General features: G+C 31.9%; 3 protein-coding genes across 5 annotated transcripts in view; 1 reads left to right on the top strand and 2 right to left on the bottom strand.

Annotated features, from left to right (window-relative positions):
* The window catches only part of LOC135841105 (max dimerization protein 3-like), an 835,585-nt gene that overhangs the window by 493,411 nt on the left and 323,802 nt on the right, over window positions 1–18,372 (bottom strand). The gene's annotated exons all lie outside the window — the stretch shown is intronic.
* On the bottom strand, window positions 8,314–17,858 carry LOC135838405 (uncharacterized). The gene has a single exon (XM_065354019.1). The coding sequence runs from the start codon at window positions 17,402–17,404 to the stop codon at window positions 15,929–15,931; it is 1,476 nt and encodes a 491-aa protein (XP_065210091.1). The 5' UTR covers window positions 17,405–17,858; the 3' UTR covers window positions 8,314–15,928.
* On the top strand, window positions 8,765–10,893 carry LOC135838406 (uncharacterized). The gene is made up of 4 exons (XM_065354020.1): window positions 8,765–8,855; window positions 9,987–10,270; window positions 10,369–10,554; window positions 10,677–10,893. The coding sequence occupies exons 1-4, from the start codon at window positions 8,765–8,767 to the stop codon at window positions 10,866–10,868; spliced, it is 753 nt and encodes a 250-aa protein (XP_065210092.1). The 3' UTR covers window positions 10,869–10,893.

Raw genomic sequence — 18,372 nt, 5'->3', positions numbered from 1 at the left:
GTTTTGTGCTAGACTATATTCTCCTCGGGATGAATTTTACGTCATGTGTATTTGCAACGAAGCTATATATAAGCGGACTCCGAAGTCGAGAGTTTGGCTAAATGAAACGCCTCAAAGCTACAGCTGGATACTCGCAGCTCTCCCAGCGCAATTAAACTTATACAGAAGTACGGTTAAATCCTAGATACCGGTTGTTTAGGGAACGAAGCGATTAAACTTATTTGCATACTTAGCTCTTTAATGCAGTATAAGAGTATCAATGTACCTCGTATTTCGTTCACTGTGTACAACTTTTATACCATTTCTACTGCTGCTGCTGCTGTTAACCGATTTGTTGTGTGAAACTATGAGGAGACGTTTCCTTTTAACCTGGATTAAGTATATGATGCAGAAATGATATCCCTTCATCTTTGTAGTCGTGATAGTGGTGGATGCTGCAGCTTGGATTTTGCAAGCATTTCTCTAGGCGTGATTTTGAAGTGTTTTTGTGGGCTACGGATCGACTTGATTTTACCAAAGCAGGGTGTCCACTCATTTCTGGAAACGATTTTCCCTGACTTTTCCAGGTTTTCCAGACCAAGGTCTGCAATTTTACAGAGTCTTGAAAAATGAATTACACACGCGATCCGGTGGGGAGGCAGGGGGGGGTTCAAATTTTTTCGAACATTGTGAGCTCCAAATATCGTTGATAGATCTACAGTTGTGCCATTTTTTTCCTAGCATGACTGTGTGCTCAATAGGGTGGCCCTTATTTAAACTTGTGGGGAATTTTTTTTGTTTTTTTTATTTTTTTAGTGAGAAAAATCAAGATTTTAACGTGCTGAGTTCAATCGATGATATCAAAACCAGTCATAACCCCAGTCACATTAGTTCCGTTTCATCGTCAGAAATGACAACCAATCAGAAAGCAATAATAGTATATTACGTGACAGGAGCGGAAAGTAAGCGATTAACGAGTGCGAAGTTTAAGGAGTGAGGCGAAGCCAAGCGACTTAAATCGCACAAGTTAATCGCGTTACTGTCCAATCCTGTCGCGTATACTATTTTAATTTCATATGAGAGGAAAATAAATGCTGAAATTTTAAAAAATGGCTAATTTTGAATTTGTAAACATGTGCGGAAAACAGTTATTTTCCTCCCTAGGGAGGAAAGTAACTGTTTTCCGCACATATTTAGATAGATGCGTTAAAGACGTATTTTCCAACCACAAAACTGTGTAGGAAACTACTCATTTTCCAATCATATGAAATTAAAATACAATATGGCTGCTTCCTCTTTGGAACACAATTAAGACCAGTCAGATCACCAGTCATATCACCACTCAGTTTTGTTTTTTCTGACTACTTTTTGGTGAATTTTTTTTAAAATGTTAAATAAATATTCAAAGTCCACTTTTTATGAGCAATGGACTGGTCATATATGGTAAATTATCGGTTTTGGCTCAAATATGCACTATTTGGAACCCAAAATTGGACCCATTCGCCAATAATAACAGTTGTCATATCCCCAGTCAGAAGCCCAGCCACATTAGTTCCGTTCCATCATCAGATTCGTTCAGTAGTCATATTCCCAGTCAGATTTAAGAATCTGACAGCACAAATTGCCAATCGAGCGATATGAGTAAATATGCCATGATTGCCTTAGCGGTTGATAAATTAATATATCCCTATGTACTGAAAGTATGGTAATGTGAGAAACTATTTTTAGATCTGCAGCATGTAGCTTTAAGGCTCTTGCATCAGATCTCCAACCAGCAACTTTACTTGGTTTCAGCTACTCGCAATGGCTGGTTCTTAGTCAACTTATGGATGCATAGACAGCAGAGCTTTTCCCCTCCACCCATCTTTCCTGTCATAACCCATTTACCTAAGTGGATAATTTGTGCTGACAATGTGATTATTTCTGATTTCTATTCGAATTATGTCCAGTAATCATGGTACATTGGGTACTTCATTGATCTTCTGCGGCATCGATGGTACTTCTCAACAAAAAGGAGCTTCTAGTAATACATTTCTGTTGACGTACTTAGCATTAGTAGTACCCGCAAAAGAGGCAGAAAATGCGTACAGTGTCATTAGTAAGTAATTACTCTCAATTTCTATTAATGTAATATTACTTCATCGCTAATTAATATTTAATAAGCTTATACTTATCATTATTACATAAAGATTATTCTAGTTAGTAATCGTGAGTTGTAAGATGTAAGCCAGAGCTTGCACCTATTAAAAAATAATCTCGCCCTTATTTTATATTGACTAACCCTAAAAGCGTATTTTTTTGAGTTGTTCTTTAATACAGTAAAAGCTCGTTATAACACTCTTCAAGGAACCAGAGAAAAAGAGCGTTATAAGCCAAAGCAAATACTATCAACTAACAATACTGGCAACTCCATTTAAAATACATTGGGCGTTTTTGTCGCAACAAGGGCGCTATCTGAGCGGCTTGGCAAGTAACAGTAAGTAATAGGCATTCATGTCAAGGGCTGTGATTGGTCGATTTAAATCTCGCGGCTATCAGTACCACACAACAAACTAAAAAAACGAACTGATAAAACATCATAATACCGCAAAATTCAATTCAACCAATCAGAATGCTTCTGATAGGATTTAGTTACTTGCCTGGCCGCTAGGAGGATTAAACATCATTTTTCAACAGAGTTGCCAGTATTGTTAGTTGATAGTATTTGGCCGAAGCGTGTTACAACCAAAAGTCTTGTTTTAACGCATCAGCGTTATACCGCGAATTCTCGTTTTAAAGCGAAAAAAGCGTTATAAAGGAAGTGGAAACGTGAACTTTATTTTGAATTTTAACAACTGTTCCAGTTGGAAATAAAAAAATCTGAAATTTTAATTTGATTTTGAGGTCTGCTGTAATAATTTAAATGATTTTTTGGCAACAATTGCCCATAAAAGTTTTTTTTGCTTTTTTAAAAAATCAAAGCTACAAAAATTGCAAAAAAAACTGTTGTTGCGGCCAAAATTTTCAGAAAGTGATAATTTTTTACACATGAGTAAGCTTTTTTTCGCAAAAAATTGGGGTTTTGTTGTTAAAATTATGAAAAAAATGTGAATTTTCCTGAATTTTAGAGCGTTAAAACGCGATTTATAATCACTCATGAGCGTTATATCGCGATTAATTTTACATTGGTTTAAATGGGGATGTCAAGGGACCGGAAGAAATCAGTGTTATAACGAAATCAGTGTTATATCCGAAAGCGTTATAATGAGCTTTTACTGTACTAATAAATCACATTATTAATACTTCGTCGAATGTGTGTATTTATTTGGTACTCAAGAATAACTTTATGAGTAGAGTAGATGGTAAGTATATTTATTGAACCTCACCATCAATCTGAGCTATCCAGGAGAGGGTAATTCCTTCCCTAAGGAATAATTATTGACTTAACCACCATAAATAGGAATTAAAATAATTCCCCTCATTCTAAATAATTACTAGTCTCACTCTATCACGTCTTTTCATCTTTTAATCTTCTCATCTTTATGTCTTTTCACCTTTTTTTGTCTTCTTGTCTTTTCATTTTTTTGTTTCTTTTGATCTTTTCATGTATTTTCAGTTCTTTTTATCTTTTTGTGTCTTTTCCTCTTTTCGTGTCTTATCACTTTTATTGTGTCTTTTCATCTTTTCGTCTTTTCAAAAATTGTGTATCTCGAAGGGGGCTTGATGAAAAATTTTGGAATTTTCATAGATTGTGTACCTACATCATTATAAGGGTACACAGAACCATAGTAATTTTTTAAAATTTCTGCCTCCATTTTCTTAGTTCTTCAGTGGGTTGAAAACATTGAAGATTTTTTTCTACTTTTTTTTCTTTCGCGAGGAAGGTACATGGCTGAATTTTTGTTGATACCCCAAGGCATAGCATATAATTTTCCCAAGGTCTCAAGGAGGAGGGAGAAGGTGCAATATGGTGAAAAAAAAGAAAGTTTGAAAAAAACATGCATCTCTCATACTACCGAGTGTTTTGTCAACACTCCTCCATGGCACACCATGGGAAAACTTCACCTATCGCTCTCAAACTTTTGATTCTTTTTTTTGAGAACCCTATTAGCTCGGCATATGACATAGGGAGTAATTTCAACCCCCTCCCCCTCACGCCGCCGTTCGTCCGGGACAGCTTTTTTCTTAAATGGGACATCCTAAGGATCTCTGACCCTGTTAAAATGAATCCGAACTTTAGGAATGAATCCAAAACCAGTTTTTAAATGAACGGCTCATTTTGAGTGATTAATTATTAATTCATCTCTTACGAGCTGTTTTATGAGCAGCCTAAGCGTATGGAAGCGTGGAGTACTCAATTTGGATGCCTGCGATTGGATACGTTCAATGTGTAGTACATAGGAATCTATGAACGTCTATAAGCTCGATTCTCATGCAACAGCGAAAGAGATGTTAAACGTATCCGTGCCAAGTAAATCGAATTTTTTATTCGTATTGTAGGTACACGAGTTCGCTCTCAGATATACTGTGTGAGAGGAAGAGAAACAGAGAGAATAAGATTGAAAAGGAGGAATATTATATCGTTGGATTTTATACCTCGAACGAGCATGAGAGAGATACACTGGCACAATACTTACTCGGAAGGCGCTCTTGATTTGGCGGTAAATTATAGCGTTGTGTTTTTCGCGCTTCGATTAAAAATAAACTGCGAGCGCGAAGTGCACTCCAATTTAAATAAGATCTCTCGTCTAACATATTCCGCTACATTAATATATATATATACTCGACGCGAGAGAGCTTCGCGTTCGCGGGAGAACTTCGATAGAGAAAAGTTTTCTTTCTATTCGAGTACACCCGAAGAGAGCGAGAGAAGCTTTACATTTAAATTGTTTAGCGCGCCAGCAGTCGGTAAACAATAAGTTGTTTACGAGAATGGAGCGAACGAGCAGGGTAAAGCGAGAAGGTACTCGATTCGAAGAAACAAAACAAGAATCAAAGAAAGTTGCAAGTTGATTAATAAACGAGCGCTTCATCGTATTGCGGAAATTACCCTAACGCGTTCTCGCCCACCGTACCGCACCCCATCCTCGTCCAAAAACAGCTTCTTATTTATACAGTCTACTCGTATTATAAAAGCTGTGATGACTTAATTACCCTTTTTAATTAATTACGCACTTGGTATCAATTTACTTTAATTTATAAAAGCACAAACTTATTTATATAAAAAGTTACATTAAAGCACAAAAGATTAGCTTAGGTGTTTTACATGTAGGAAGACTGACTGAATGAACCAATATTTCGATAGTATTTATACGGAACTTTTAGGTGCCAGGGTGGTCAAGTAGCCTGGACAATAAGTAATCGGAGCTGATACATAAGTTGCAAGTTATTGAAAAGCTGGGTTATAGGATAATCTACTTGAAGCGCCATATCTATGTTTTACTGGAGTTGGCCTTGTGTAAAGGCAGGAGCGGATTGCTGATAGTTTAGCCAGTTTATAGTTCAGTCAGCTTATGGCTTAGTCAGTTTATGGATTGGGTGGTTTATAGTTTAGGCAGTTTATATATTTTCGTCATTACAATTTTTCCATGCTTCCAGAGAAAAGTGACCTCACTTTTCAGCTTCAGTTTTCGAGAGTTGCACCTAAGCTGTACATACAGACTCAAAATACCTCGTATTAGTAGATGAATAATAAATAATTTAGGCTATGATTAATTAATAAATGATTTATTGATAAAATATCAAAGGTAGGAAAAAAATTTACAGAAAGTAGGTATTGGATAATACAAACTTAAGAATATGAGTAAAAAAAAATATCAAGAGTCTTAAAGATTGATAAAATGAAGAATAAATTGAGTAAGTAAGTATACTTGAAATTGAAAAAGAAAGTTAAAAAAATATAGAGTAAGTATCTAAAAATAAAGAAATACTTAATGCTGAGTATATTTAATCTTAAAAATTTAAGAATAAAGTAAATGAGATTAACTTAAAATTTTAAAAAAAAAGGTAAAAAAAATTGATCAGGTATTTTTATGCTTTTTTGATTAAAATTTTGATTAAAAGTGAGAAACACAATAAGATTAAAAATGTAAGAATACTTAACCAAGTGGAAAATATAAATTCACTTAGGTAAATGCTATTAACTACTGACGTTTGTAAATTTTTCAAGTTCAAAGTTCTCAATTTTTCTTTGAAACTTTCACTAGTTTGTTTTATATTAAAATTTGGAGTATGATCTTTCCACTGTTGATCTAAAATTTTTGATAAATTTTTGAATTTCAAGGGATTATTTCTATTGAATTCAATTTGTCCAGTTTCAAGTTTAGTCCATTGAAGGGGGACAATTCTAAGTACTTGAATAAAATTTGGCAAAAATTTTGGACATGGGAATTCTGATGGAATTATTATTTGTGTTTCTTCGTCTGTTTCTTGAATAAGTTCCAATTCACAAGGTAATTGTAATTTTATAGCACCTGATTGGTTGTAATTAATTTGTAGTGTGGTAATATTTTCATCAGTAGAATTTCGAATATAAAGTTTTGGTTGAGGATTTGATAAAATGTATACATTTTCATCAATTTTTTTCACTAGCAATTTTTTATGAAGGGGTTCGCATTTGAATTTACAGACAGCATTTAGTTCTGGTGTGGATTTTCCCAAAACTAAGTTTTTTGCACATTCAGGAGATTCATATCCTGAATTAAAATAATCCAAAAAACAGAGATTTTTATTCAGATCACATTTTTGGAGTGCATGACCTGAAATTTCACGGATATTTTGATTTTGGTAATCATATGCAATCAGCATTTCATCTGTATCCAAAATACAAAGTTCATCATTATGGCGAAAAAAAATTGGAATATGTTTGTATAATTTCCAAGATGAGTTTTTCTTAATTAAGGGTATTTTAATTTCTATTAAAATTTTATCTTTTGAAATTTGACAGTGAGTCAAGCTTAAGGTGTAGTATTCAAGAATTTGAGAAGGGGGGATAGCTAAAGTGTAATGAAATTTTTGAAGATTTTCATTTAATATTTCAAGGTAGGTAACCAAGTCATCAGGGGAAAGAATTGAAGAGGGGAGTTTATGCTCTTGACAGTGTGTTAGTATGGAAGAAAAAAATGTATTATAAAAAGTTTTTTGAAGAATTGAAATTAAGACAGGGTATGTATATCTGTCTCTTAAAAATATTTGAGCATAGGTGTTTATAGTACTAGAAAGAATATCAATTGCATTTGCGAATTCTGCCATATTTTCATGAATTAATTTTGTGAATGATTTTAATTCTGTTGAGATATTGAAGATATCTGAATGAGCTTCTATTAAAGCTTCTTTTAGAATATTATAATTTTTTTGAATTTCTTTATCATTTGTATAAAGGGGGGAAAGGTCTTCTTTTGTGACTACATCACAACACCACTGTAAAAAGTTTCCATAAAAATTTGCAAATCCTCTTTTTTTTCTATCATTTTTCAAAATTTTCGAGTCAAAATATGTTTGTTTGAGCTGAATGTTTATAAAATTTTCAATTTGGAGAAGAGAAGTATAGAATTTTTGAGTAAATATGCATTCTTCATCATTCATGTTACATTCCATATCCTGATTTATGGAGGGGGTAAGGTTTGGGTAAGTATAATTTAGGACAAATTTGTAGGGGATTGATTTTTCATAAATGATGATTTTCGAAAATTCGGAGAGATAAGCTCCAGGGGTAATTTCGATTGGTAATTTTTCAGATGCCAAAATTAATCCAAAAAAGGATAAAAAAATTGGAAATTGGAAAACCATGGCTGAAAAAGAAAAAGGAAATATTATTGAAAAAAAATTGAGATATGGGAGTCTTAAAATAAATTAAAACTAAATGTGATGATTTCATTTTTCAAATCATATGGAGAAAAAAAAATTCCATTTTCAAATATACATTTCAATCAGCTATTCTAAATGCATCAGGTTCAATTTCATTTGCTGAAATTATAACATCAAACATATTTCTTGCAGGGAGCTCTACAAAATATACAAATGCCTTAATTTTTAAAGTTTCAAAAATTTTGATAAAAAGTCCTCTTATGGTTGTAATTTTATCATCAAGATATCGATGAAATGGGCCTATTGGTGTAATATATGCTATGGATTCATTCCATCTGTGCCTACTTGCACAAAAAATGACAATCTCATGTCCACTTAGAAGGTAGCAGTCAATGTATAAGATGACACCTTGTCTGGCTAATTCACTTATTTCGAAAATTTGCACCATCCTGGAAGAAATAAAAAATAAATTGATTGAGAAGTCTGAGGTGCGATGTATTTTTTGTTTGGTCTAAGAGCATGGGTTGAAGGATCGTGACTTTTTCACTGTTATATTTTTTTTTTTTTTTTTTTTTTTTTTTATTTTATTTTATTGGTTTGTATATTTGTTGTTTGAGTGAGACAGATTTTATGCATCGGAGTCTGGTTTTGGGGGGACAGGTATGGGTTCCATTCCTAACAATGTATGCGATTTTTTTTCCATCATTTTTTTATGATTTTGTAAATGATCCGAAAAATATTAAAAATTAGCGAGTGAGAAGTGTAAGATTTTTCAGTCTTACTTTTAACTTTGTAAAGGATTGATTTCGTTTGGAGTAGTAGATTTGGTGGTGTTTCGTGTTGCTTTTTTGTTCTTAAACTTACGGTGAATTTTTGACAATTTTTTTGTTTATTTTGATTTCGTTTCGTTTTTTTCTTGTGTAATTGAGAACAATCGCGAATTTTTTTCTCATTTTATCATTTTTTTTGTGTTTGGGTGTGATTAATTTCGTATTTTATCATGGAGGGACAGTTTAATATTGATGAATTGCTGCAAGAAAATGATTTCCCCGCGGAAGTAATTGGAGATGAAGTTGACAATTTATTACAACGTAAGTACCAAAATAGATTTTTATTTTTAATTTATTTTTGTGTATTTTTTTCGTTCATGTGTTTTACAAAAAATTAGATTAATTTTCGGAGGAAACAAAAGGTGATGGGGGGGGGATCAAATTTTTGTGTTTGAGGGAAAGATGATTTTCATAAAACTCATTTTTGGGAAAAAAGTTGAATTTGGCTTTTTTGGGGGAAAACTTGAATTTTGATGGAAAATGAAAAAGGAGTTGTTACTTTCTGATGAAAAAAAGAAGATTGAATTTGGATTTTGGGAACAATTTTTGGGAAAAATGATCGAATTCTTGTTAAAAAAAAAGAAAAGGGGGGAATTTCTGGTTTTTGTTTTTGAGAGAAAAAAAAGTGAATAACAAATTTCGAATTTGGGGGGGGGGGGAATGGGAAATGTTTTGATTTTGTGTGGAAAAACGTATGGAATTTTCCATTTAAGGGAAAAAGGTGAAGATCTGATTTTTTTCTTCGAGAAAAAAAAGTTGAATTTTTTGTGAGTGGAAATAGAGAACAAAAGTTGAATTTAAATGTGTTCGGAAACCAAGCCAGTTCTTTACTTCAATTTTTTTGGAATTTTGATAATTTTTGTATTTTTTTGAATCCAAATTTGATATTTTGAAGTTTCCGAAAAATCTAAAAATGAATCGCAGTGCCTAAAATTTTGATAAATATGGTATTTTTGCGTGTTTTTCCGATCTAACTTTTCATTTAGGCGTTGGGAGAAAATAAAGTTTGAGTTTTCGAATTTTGGGAAAATATTAAGTTTCATTGTTTTGTTGTGAATGTTGAATTTTGTCTTCGTTTCTACAAAAGGGGTAAAATGTTGTTTAGAAAATGTAATTTTTCTTTTGGTTAGGTTGAGGGGGGGGGTAGAATCGAATTTTGTATTTGTGGGAAAATTAATTTTTGAATTCAGAATGAAAAAGGGGAAATGGTTTCGTTTTTGGGGGAAAATCTGGTTATGTGTCGGAAGGTAAGGAATATAATTTTTGTGATGTGTGAGGGGGGGGGGTTAAAATTTTGAATAAAATTCGAGCAAAGGGAAATATTCGTGTATGAAATATATTTTTTGAAATAATTTGTCTATTTATTCGTTTTTTTTTTGTTCTTGTTTTCAGAATTACAGGGAATTGAGGGATGCCCACCTGCATCATCGTCTGTGGATGTTCCTGAGCCAACTGGGGCGTCATCCTCGAATGAAAATGTTCAGGAGGAAACAGGGGAAGAGGCGATTGAGGCTCCCGAAAATTTAGAGCCCTTAGTGGCGGTTGAGCCGGCCGAAGCACAGCCAGAAGGAGGAAACGGGGGAGGAGGAGAGGAGCCAGTAGTAGCTGGTCCCCCTCAGCAGCCAGGAGTAGCTGGTCCCGCTCAGCAGCCAGCAGATCGAATCGGAGAAACAAGGGTAAGGTTGACGTTTTTTTTTTTTTTTGTTTTTTTTTTTGTAACATGCTATTCTATTTTAAATTTCGTTTTATCTCTTATTTTTTTCTCAATTTTCAGACTGCTCTTGGTCCTGGAGGTAACCCAATAATTACTCATGACTATTGGGACCCAAGGGGTACCCTGCGTTCTCTGCGCTGCTCCCCTTATTCTGCACTTTTAAAATCGAAAAGGAAAATTGGGTGGCATGCAGTGTGCCATCGACCATCATGTCATTTTTACAACGTGCATTTCTGGTCCATGCGAGTAGGTTTCTTCTTTTTTTTTTTGTTTTAAATTTCTTATTTTTTGTAAAATTTTTGTTTGGAATATTAATTTATTCATTTTTTTTTTTTTTTTTTTTTTTTTGGTATTGGTGGTTTTTCCAGATGGACCTAGAAGATGTTCTCGAAAAAGTGAACCAGAATATTGCGGTTGGGGAATCACCGGTGAATTTTCATTTTCGATTTAGGGAGTTATTCCCCCATACATTCCATATGTATGGATTTCTTAGGGAGTATTTCATCCATTTCAAGCCACCAGTGGCTGAAGGGAAGTTGTTTCTCCCTAGCCGCCGATGAACAATTTTTTTGGATTTTTTTTTTTGTTAAAACAAATTGTGTATTTTTGAATAAGTACTGTTTTTGTACTTTTTGTTTTTCTTGTATATATTTTTTTCGATTTTTTTTTTTTTTGTTTTACTCGTATGTGGGGAAAAAAAAGGGGGGTTTGATTCATTATTACTATTATTTTTTTATTTTATTTATTTTTTTTTTTTTGCATTTATTTGTAAAATTCCCTCTTTTTTTTTGTGTGTGTTATGTTTTTCCGTTTGTTTTGTAGGTTCAACGAAGTGCATGTAAAAAAAAGGATATGTATTAGGTATAACTATAAATTTAAATATTTTACAATTTCTATTTTGTACATATTCTAAATGAGTAATAAAAATTTGTGAATTCATTTTGTTTGATAAGTTGATTTGCAAAGGTAAGGGGGGGGGGGAATAGATTGAATTAATTTTTTGCAATTTTTGTAGTTCTAGTTTTTACAAAAAAAAAATACAATGGTGATGTGAATTGAAAAAAAAATTCTTTGGGCTTGGTGACTTTTGTTTCGTTTTCTGAAATGTGAGGGGGGCAGAATAAACTCAATTTTTCATGGTTTTCAAAAAGAAAATTGTTTAGATTGCGTTTTCATCATTTCTCAAAAGGTGGGGTACAATTTCTTCTTCAGAAATCACTACCTCGTAGTATTCTGGTCTGATTGGGTCATTATTGAAAAAATAAATGTATGCATATAAGCCAGTAAAAAAGAAAATTTTTTCCATCATTTTAATTATGTCAGCAATCTCGTCATCTCTAATATTTACGAATGGTATGTGATAACCTGACACTATTTCATATTTTTGAAAGTCCCAATTTTCGTATTTGTCATAAAATATGACAGTTGGCGTTCTTCTATGGGAATAGTTATTGATAAATTGCATCAACTGGGTTTTTGAGGTTGTTGAGATGTCTTTTGGTTCCGTATAATAGTCCAATACTGGAATTAGGTGATCAGAATCATTCGGAATCATCTGTAAATAATATTGAAATGTTCTCGTACGTATTCGCCAGTTTGCTAGGTAGTTTGAGGTTAGTGAGCTCGTAAAAATAGCGTTATGTGTTGCATGAGTTTTGACAAAGTTGACCAGATGTATAAAAAAATCAAGAGTGAAGTGTTGGAGACATAGACAGAGAAAGGAATAGAATAATGGCACTAGTGGGTAACTGGGTATAGTGCCTAGGTTCAAGGACATTTAGACTTGAGTTTAATACACTCGTAGGTACCTTGATTTTACTGCTTCGTTTTTAAGTTTCATATCTACATATTACGTACAAAGTAGTTATGAAATAAATTTCTGACGTTTTTTCTTTGGGAAAAAAAAAATGTGCAGCTCATCTCATTCTTCTTTTTTAAGGAAGATATTTTCAATGCGCGCCTAGAAAATAAATGAGATGGATAGGGTTATTTATTTCAAAGCTACCTGCTTTAATTTTTCGTTTTTTGATTTTTCCTCTCTACATATTTTGCCAATCTACGGACATGTACAATTTCTCTTTTGGTTTTCTTTTTTGTTTCATACTCAATTTCATAGTTAAGGGGAGAGTATTTATTTAAAATTTTCACAGGGCCTGTGTACATTGGAATAAATTTCCCTTTATGGGGGTTTTGTAATAAGGCAATTTCTCCTGGTTCAAAATTTACTTCTTTATGGGTTTTGTCATAATTTCGTTTGTTGATTTGTTGATTTTTGTAAATTAATTTTGGAACTTCTTTTCTAATTTTGGCAAGTTCTCTAAGTTCTTCCATTCTTCCTTTCCATGACATTTTATTGATTGCCAGCAGATTGTCAATGGGTAAATTTGGATGTCTTCCAAAAACTAGGAAGTATGGAGATAATTTATCAAAATTGGAAATTGGTGTTATATTATAAGTAAAAACTACAAATGGTACAAATTTTGACCAATTTGTTCTATTTTCATCAACATAATAAGCCAAGGTTTTACATAAACTTCCATTTAATTTTTCTACAAGTCCGTTTGTAGGGGCTGAATAGGTGCTTGAAAATACTAATTTAATTCCAATATTTTCACAAAATTCTTTAAATTCTTTATTATTAAAATGTTTTCCATTATCACATGATATTTTCATAGGGCACCCATATTGGCAAATCAAGTTATAAATAAATTGTATTACATTTGCAGCATCTGCTGCTTTTGTTGCTTTTGCAAAGGCTAATTTTGTTGCCTTGCAAGTTCCTACAAGTATGTATGAATTTTCTTCACTTTTGGGAAGAGGGCCAACAAAGTCAATTTCAATATGTGACAGTAGGTCACATTCTGGTACTTCAATTGGTTTTAATAAACCTGGTTTTGGTCCTGGTTTTCGTTTTCTAATTTGACATTCATGACAAGATTTTATGTATTTTTCCACATCTTTGATCAAGTGTGGCCAATGAAATTTATTTTGTAATTTTTCAGTTGTTTTTCTAATTCCAAAATGTCCTCCTCCAATAGCTTTATCATGATAAGCTGAGATAATTTTTTCTGTTAAATGGGAGGGGATAACTATTAAATTATTTTTGGGGTGTTTTAATTCCAGAATTCCTTCTTTATTCAGAATGTATCTTCTACTAATTTTTTGAAATTTTGAGAGCTCTTTTTTGGGAATTTGATCAGGTTTGTTGTTCAAAATAAAAATTAGTTTTTTACAAAAATCATCTTTTGATTGCTCCAGTGAAAAATTTGAATTTGTTGCAATTGTGTTTATTTGAATTCTGCTCAAATAATCTGGAACAGTATTTGTTTTTCCTGACTTATGCATAATTTTGAAATCAAATCCAGATAATTTGTGAATTAATCTAGCCATTCTCGAATTTGGCTCTTTTGCATCTTTGTAATATATTAGGGGTTGGTGATCTGTGTATACAGTAAAATGTTTACCAAAAAGGTATTCTCTAAAGTATTGAATTGTTTCAGTTAATGCAGTTAATTCTAGGTCATAAGTACAGAGTTTTTTCTGGCGAGGTTGTAATTTTCTACTAAAAAATGCTATGGGGTGAATTTTGTTAGTAATTTCATTTTTTTGGGAAATGACACCTCCTATTGCAATTTCAGAGGCATCAGTTTCTACTATTGTTTCACGAGACTCATTATAAATTCCTAGTACAGGTTTAGTTATTAAAGCCTGTTTCAATGTTTCAAAAGCAGTATCATGCTCTTTTTTCCAATCTACCTTATCCTTTTTTCCAGGATTTCCTTTAGTAAGGTCACTCAGGGGGCTAGATATTTTTGAGAAATTTTTAATAAATTTTCGATAGTGAGAACACATACCCAAAAATTTTCTCACTTGTGTTACATTTTTAGGCTTATCAATTTTTTTAATAGCCTCAATATTTTTTTCAATAGGTCTTATAATAGATCCATTTATTTTATGTCCGAGAAGATCAATTTCATTGTAGAAAAATCTACACTTTGTAGTTTTTAATCGGAAATTTAGACCATCTAAACGATCTAAGGTACTTTTCAAGTTATCTAATGCTATCTGAAATGTTTTGCCAAAGACACAAATATCATCCATGTAAGCTACAATTTTTTCATAAAGTAAGTCCTGAAATTCTGAGTTTATTGATTTACTAAAGGCTGCAGGGGATACACTCAGTCCCTGAGGTAGTCTAGTAAATTGGTAAAGTTGATTATCAACTATTATTGTAGTTAAATAACGACTACTTTTAGCCAATGGAATTTGATGAAATCCAGAATTACAATCTAAGAGAGAGAAAAATGTTGAGCCTTCCAGAGCCATAATTATATTTTCTATTCTAGCCACTGAATTATGGTCTGGGTAGAGGTGATCATTAATTTTTTGAAAATTGCATAGGAATCTATAAGAGCCATCAGGTTTCTTCAAAAGAAAAGCTGGTGAACAACAGTGAGAGGTGGATCTTTCCAAAATTCCATTTTTCAACATGAGTTGAATTTGCCTATTTATTTCCCTCCGTTCCACTGGGGATAATTTATAGCTTCTTGAAATTACTGGGGTATTATCTTTTAATTTTAGTTCATATTCTGGGACATTTGCTTTTTCAATATTTGTAGGGTCTGTTGAAAAAAGGTGTAAATACTGTTTTAAAAGGTTAAGTACTTTTTTGAGTTGTTCAGTATTCAAAAGTGGGGAGATATCCAATTTATTATTTTCCTGATCATAAAGGGCATTTTCGGATAATTTTTCATCAAAATTGATTTTTCTTTCCTTAAGTTCATGAAGGGTTGTTATAAATTTTCCTATATTTTGGTTTTTGTATATGGTTTGGTGTATTTGTGTGTAATTGAAAAGTACAAGGTGTAAGATATCATCTGTATTATTGAATTGTGTAATTTTTATCCCAGAATTATTTAAAAATGTTAAGTTGTGAAAAAAATTTGAGTTTGGAATTTTTGATGGATTTTTTAATGAAATAGTTCTTTCTTCTCTAGGCTGAATTTTTAAGTTTTCGGTAGCAATCAATTTATTGTGAATTAGAGATATTGGTTTTGTTTTTATTTTTGATAACCAGTTTGAGTCCATTTTTAGAATTATTTTATTTGGGTACTGGCCTAAAGTTATTAATTTTCGATTGAAATTTATTACTACCGCATTTTCAATAAAAAAGTTAATCCCTAAAATTATATCTGATGATAGATTTTTTGCCACATAAAATGTAGTTGTAAATTGGATACTTCCTATTTGAAATGAAATGTCAGTTTTTCCTAGTACATCAATTAAAGTATTACTGGCTGTAAAAATTTTTAAATTTGATTCTGATAGGAGATCAAGATTTTGAAAAATTTTATCAGAAATTAGAGAAACATTGCTTCCTGTATCAATTATAGCATCATATTTATTATTATTGAATAAAATGTCAATTTGAAGGTTATCAATTATACTAACATGTTGTTGGTTTTTATTCAATTTTTGTTTTTCAAAATTCAAAATGAAAGGGGATACTTCATCATCATCAAAATACTTGAAATCGGAGTATTTATGGGGATTTTGGATAAATTCAGTTTTTTGAAAATCATTTAAAAATAAAAATAAAGTATTTGATGATGTATTTGATTTATTTATTGGCGTTTTTTTTTTGATTTCTACAGTTTTCTTTTTTATGACCAGATTTCCTGCAATTTGTACAGAATAGGTTTGAATTTTGGTTTCTATTTTGGTTTTGTGAGGGATTATAATTTTGCTGGAAATTGGGTCTATTGAAAGGGTATCTAGGCACTTGAGAGAGTTGTTGCCTATTTGAAGAAAAGAAGGGTCTAGATGGGAGAGGTCTCAATGGAAAAGGTCTAAATGGAAAAGATCTAGGTGGAAGTGGTCTCGGAGTAAAAGGTCTTTGAATTATTGGTGGGAAATTATATGGTCTAGGAGTTCTGATTTGGTACTGGAAGGGGGTTTGATTTTGGGGATTAAATGGATATATTGGCCTAGATCGTGGCCTAAATGGTAAGAAATTTGGCCTTCTCATCAGTGGTTCAGGTTGAATATTCAATTGGGACAAAGACTGGGAAATTTTTTCAACTGTGTTATTATTATTTTTGAGAGCACAGAGCTCATTTTCTACTTTTTTCAATCTGTCACCTTGATCAAAATTTTTTCTGTAGTCCAATAAATTTTTTGAACATTCATATTTTTGAATGTTTTTACGAATTTTTTCTACTGTATCATTGTCAGAAAGGGAGATAGCCTTGAGAATTGTTGGGTTTAGGCCTCTTAAAATGTGTTTACATTTGTCTTCTTCAGGCATATTTTCATTGATACTTTTGCATAAATTCAAAATTTCTGTTAGGTATTGCAATGTTTTTTCATTTTCTTTTTGAAACCTAGTAAAAAGTTTACTCTGATTAAGATCTTTGTGAGCCTTCTCATTAAATGCTGTTAAAAATTGGGGTTTTAATTCACTGAATTTTGTTTTACGATCAGATATGTTTTGAAAGACCTCTAAAGCTAGGTCAGTTAATAACATTGGGAAGTATTTTGCTTTATCTTCATCTCCCCAACCATTCGCAGTTGAACAGAGGTCAAAATTTTCCAAAAATTTGTATAGATCATCATCAAAACCAGAGAATTTGTCTGGGTGGAAAATTTTATCTTTATTAGCCATGTCTGTTTGAATTTTTTTATTTGAGGTTTTTGTAGTTTGGTATTTAATCAAATTGGCGTAAATTTGTTTGGCATAAATATTATGCTTAGTACTTTGGCTACAATATGTTCTTATACAATTTCTAATTTTTTCAATATTAGATTTGGGGGGGACTTCTAAGGTCAAGATTTTTGCAATGAATTTTGCTTCAGTTAATAATAGATTTGAAAGCCAACCTGTAGATGTTTTATCTAATTTTGGAAGGGGGGTTGGAGAGTTTGAGGGAACAAATTCTCTAAAAGAATTATCTAAAAGTTCTGAATCTGAATCAGAAGTTTGAGTAGATATATTCAATTGTGGGCTTGAGGTACTTGGGGTAGAATTATCTTCTGTGTTATTATTTTCAGTTTTGTTTTCAATATTATTTTCTGTTTCTTCAACAGGGGGATTCATTAATTTGAGGGAAATTTAAACATTAATTTAGGGCTTGTTTTAATATTTGCATATAGGACTGTGCAATTTTGAAATTTTTCTTTTGAAGATTCTGGTTTTTCAACAAAGACTACTTTAGGTTTTACACTGGGGAAAAATGATTTTCTTTTATAAAAATCAGAAGCTTCCTGTTCAGAGGAGAAAATTAGTTTTCCTTGTTTATATTCAGTTTTTCTAGAATTTAAGGGTACTGATTCAGTAGTGGATTGGGGGGTTTGGGAAAAGAAACACTTCAACTTATTAAATGAATTCATAAAAGACATAAGCTAGTAATTATTGTTTTTAAAATATCAACTATGTTATTAATCACATTAATTATCAATTTAATGAAACTTTTGTACATACCTTGATTATGAAGAACTCGAAAAATTTCAGGAAAATTCGGAAAATTCAGGAAAATTTTGAAAATTTACGAACTTTTTATAAAAATTTACTTGAAAAACGCACTTTCAAGTTTGAAAATTGATAGAATCGAAGTATTTGCTTGATTCTTGAAAAATTTCAGAAAAATTCACGAAAATTTATGAAATTTGAAAAAAATTTGCTTTAAAAAACACTTTAAAGCTTGAAAATTTGTAAAAATTTGAAAAAATTCATTCAAAAGAACACTTTAAGTTTGAAAATTGATAAAAATCACGAAATATTTGCACTACAAATCACTTTAAAGTTGGAAAATCGCGAAATATTTGCACACAAAAGCACTTCAAAGTTTAAAAATCGAAAATCACGAATTATTTGCACCAAAAAAAAGCACTATCAAGTTAAACTTTTAGTCCGGGCGCCATTTTGTGATGACTTAATTACCCTTTTTAATTAATTACGCACTTGGTATCAATTTACTTTAATTTATAAAAGCACAAACTTATTTATATAAAAAGTTACATTAAAGCACAAAAGATTAGCTTAGGTGTTTTACATGTAGGAAGACT

This window comes from Planococcus citri, chromosome 3 (genome assembly GCF_950023065.1).
Source record: "Planococcus citri chromosome 3, ihPlaCitr1.1, whole genome shotgun sequence".
NCBI lineage: Eukaryota > Metazoa > Arthropoda > Insecta > Hemiptera > Pseudococcidae > Planococcus > Planococcus citri.
Note: the sequence above shows the minus strand (reverse complement) of the source record. Positions and strands in the feature narration are given on the sequence as shown.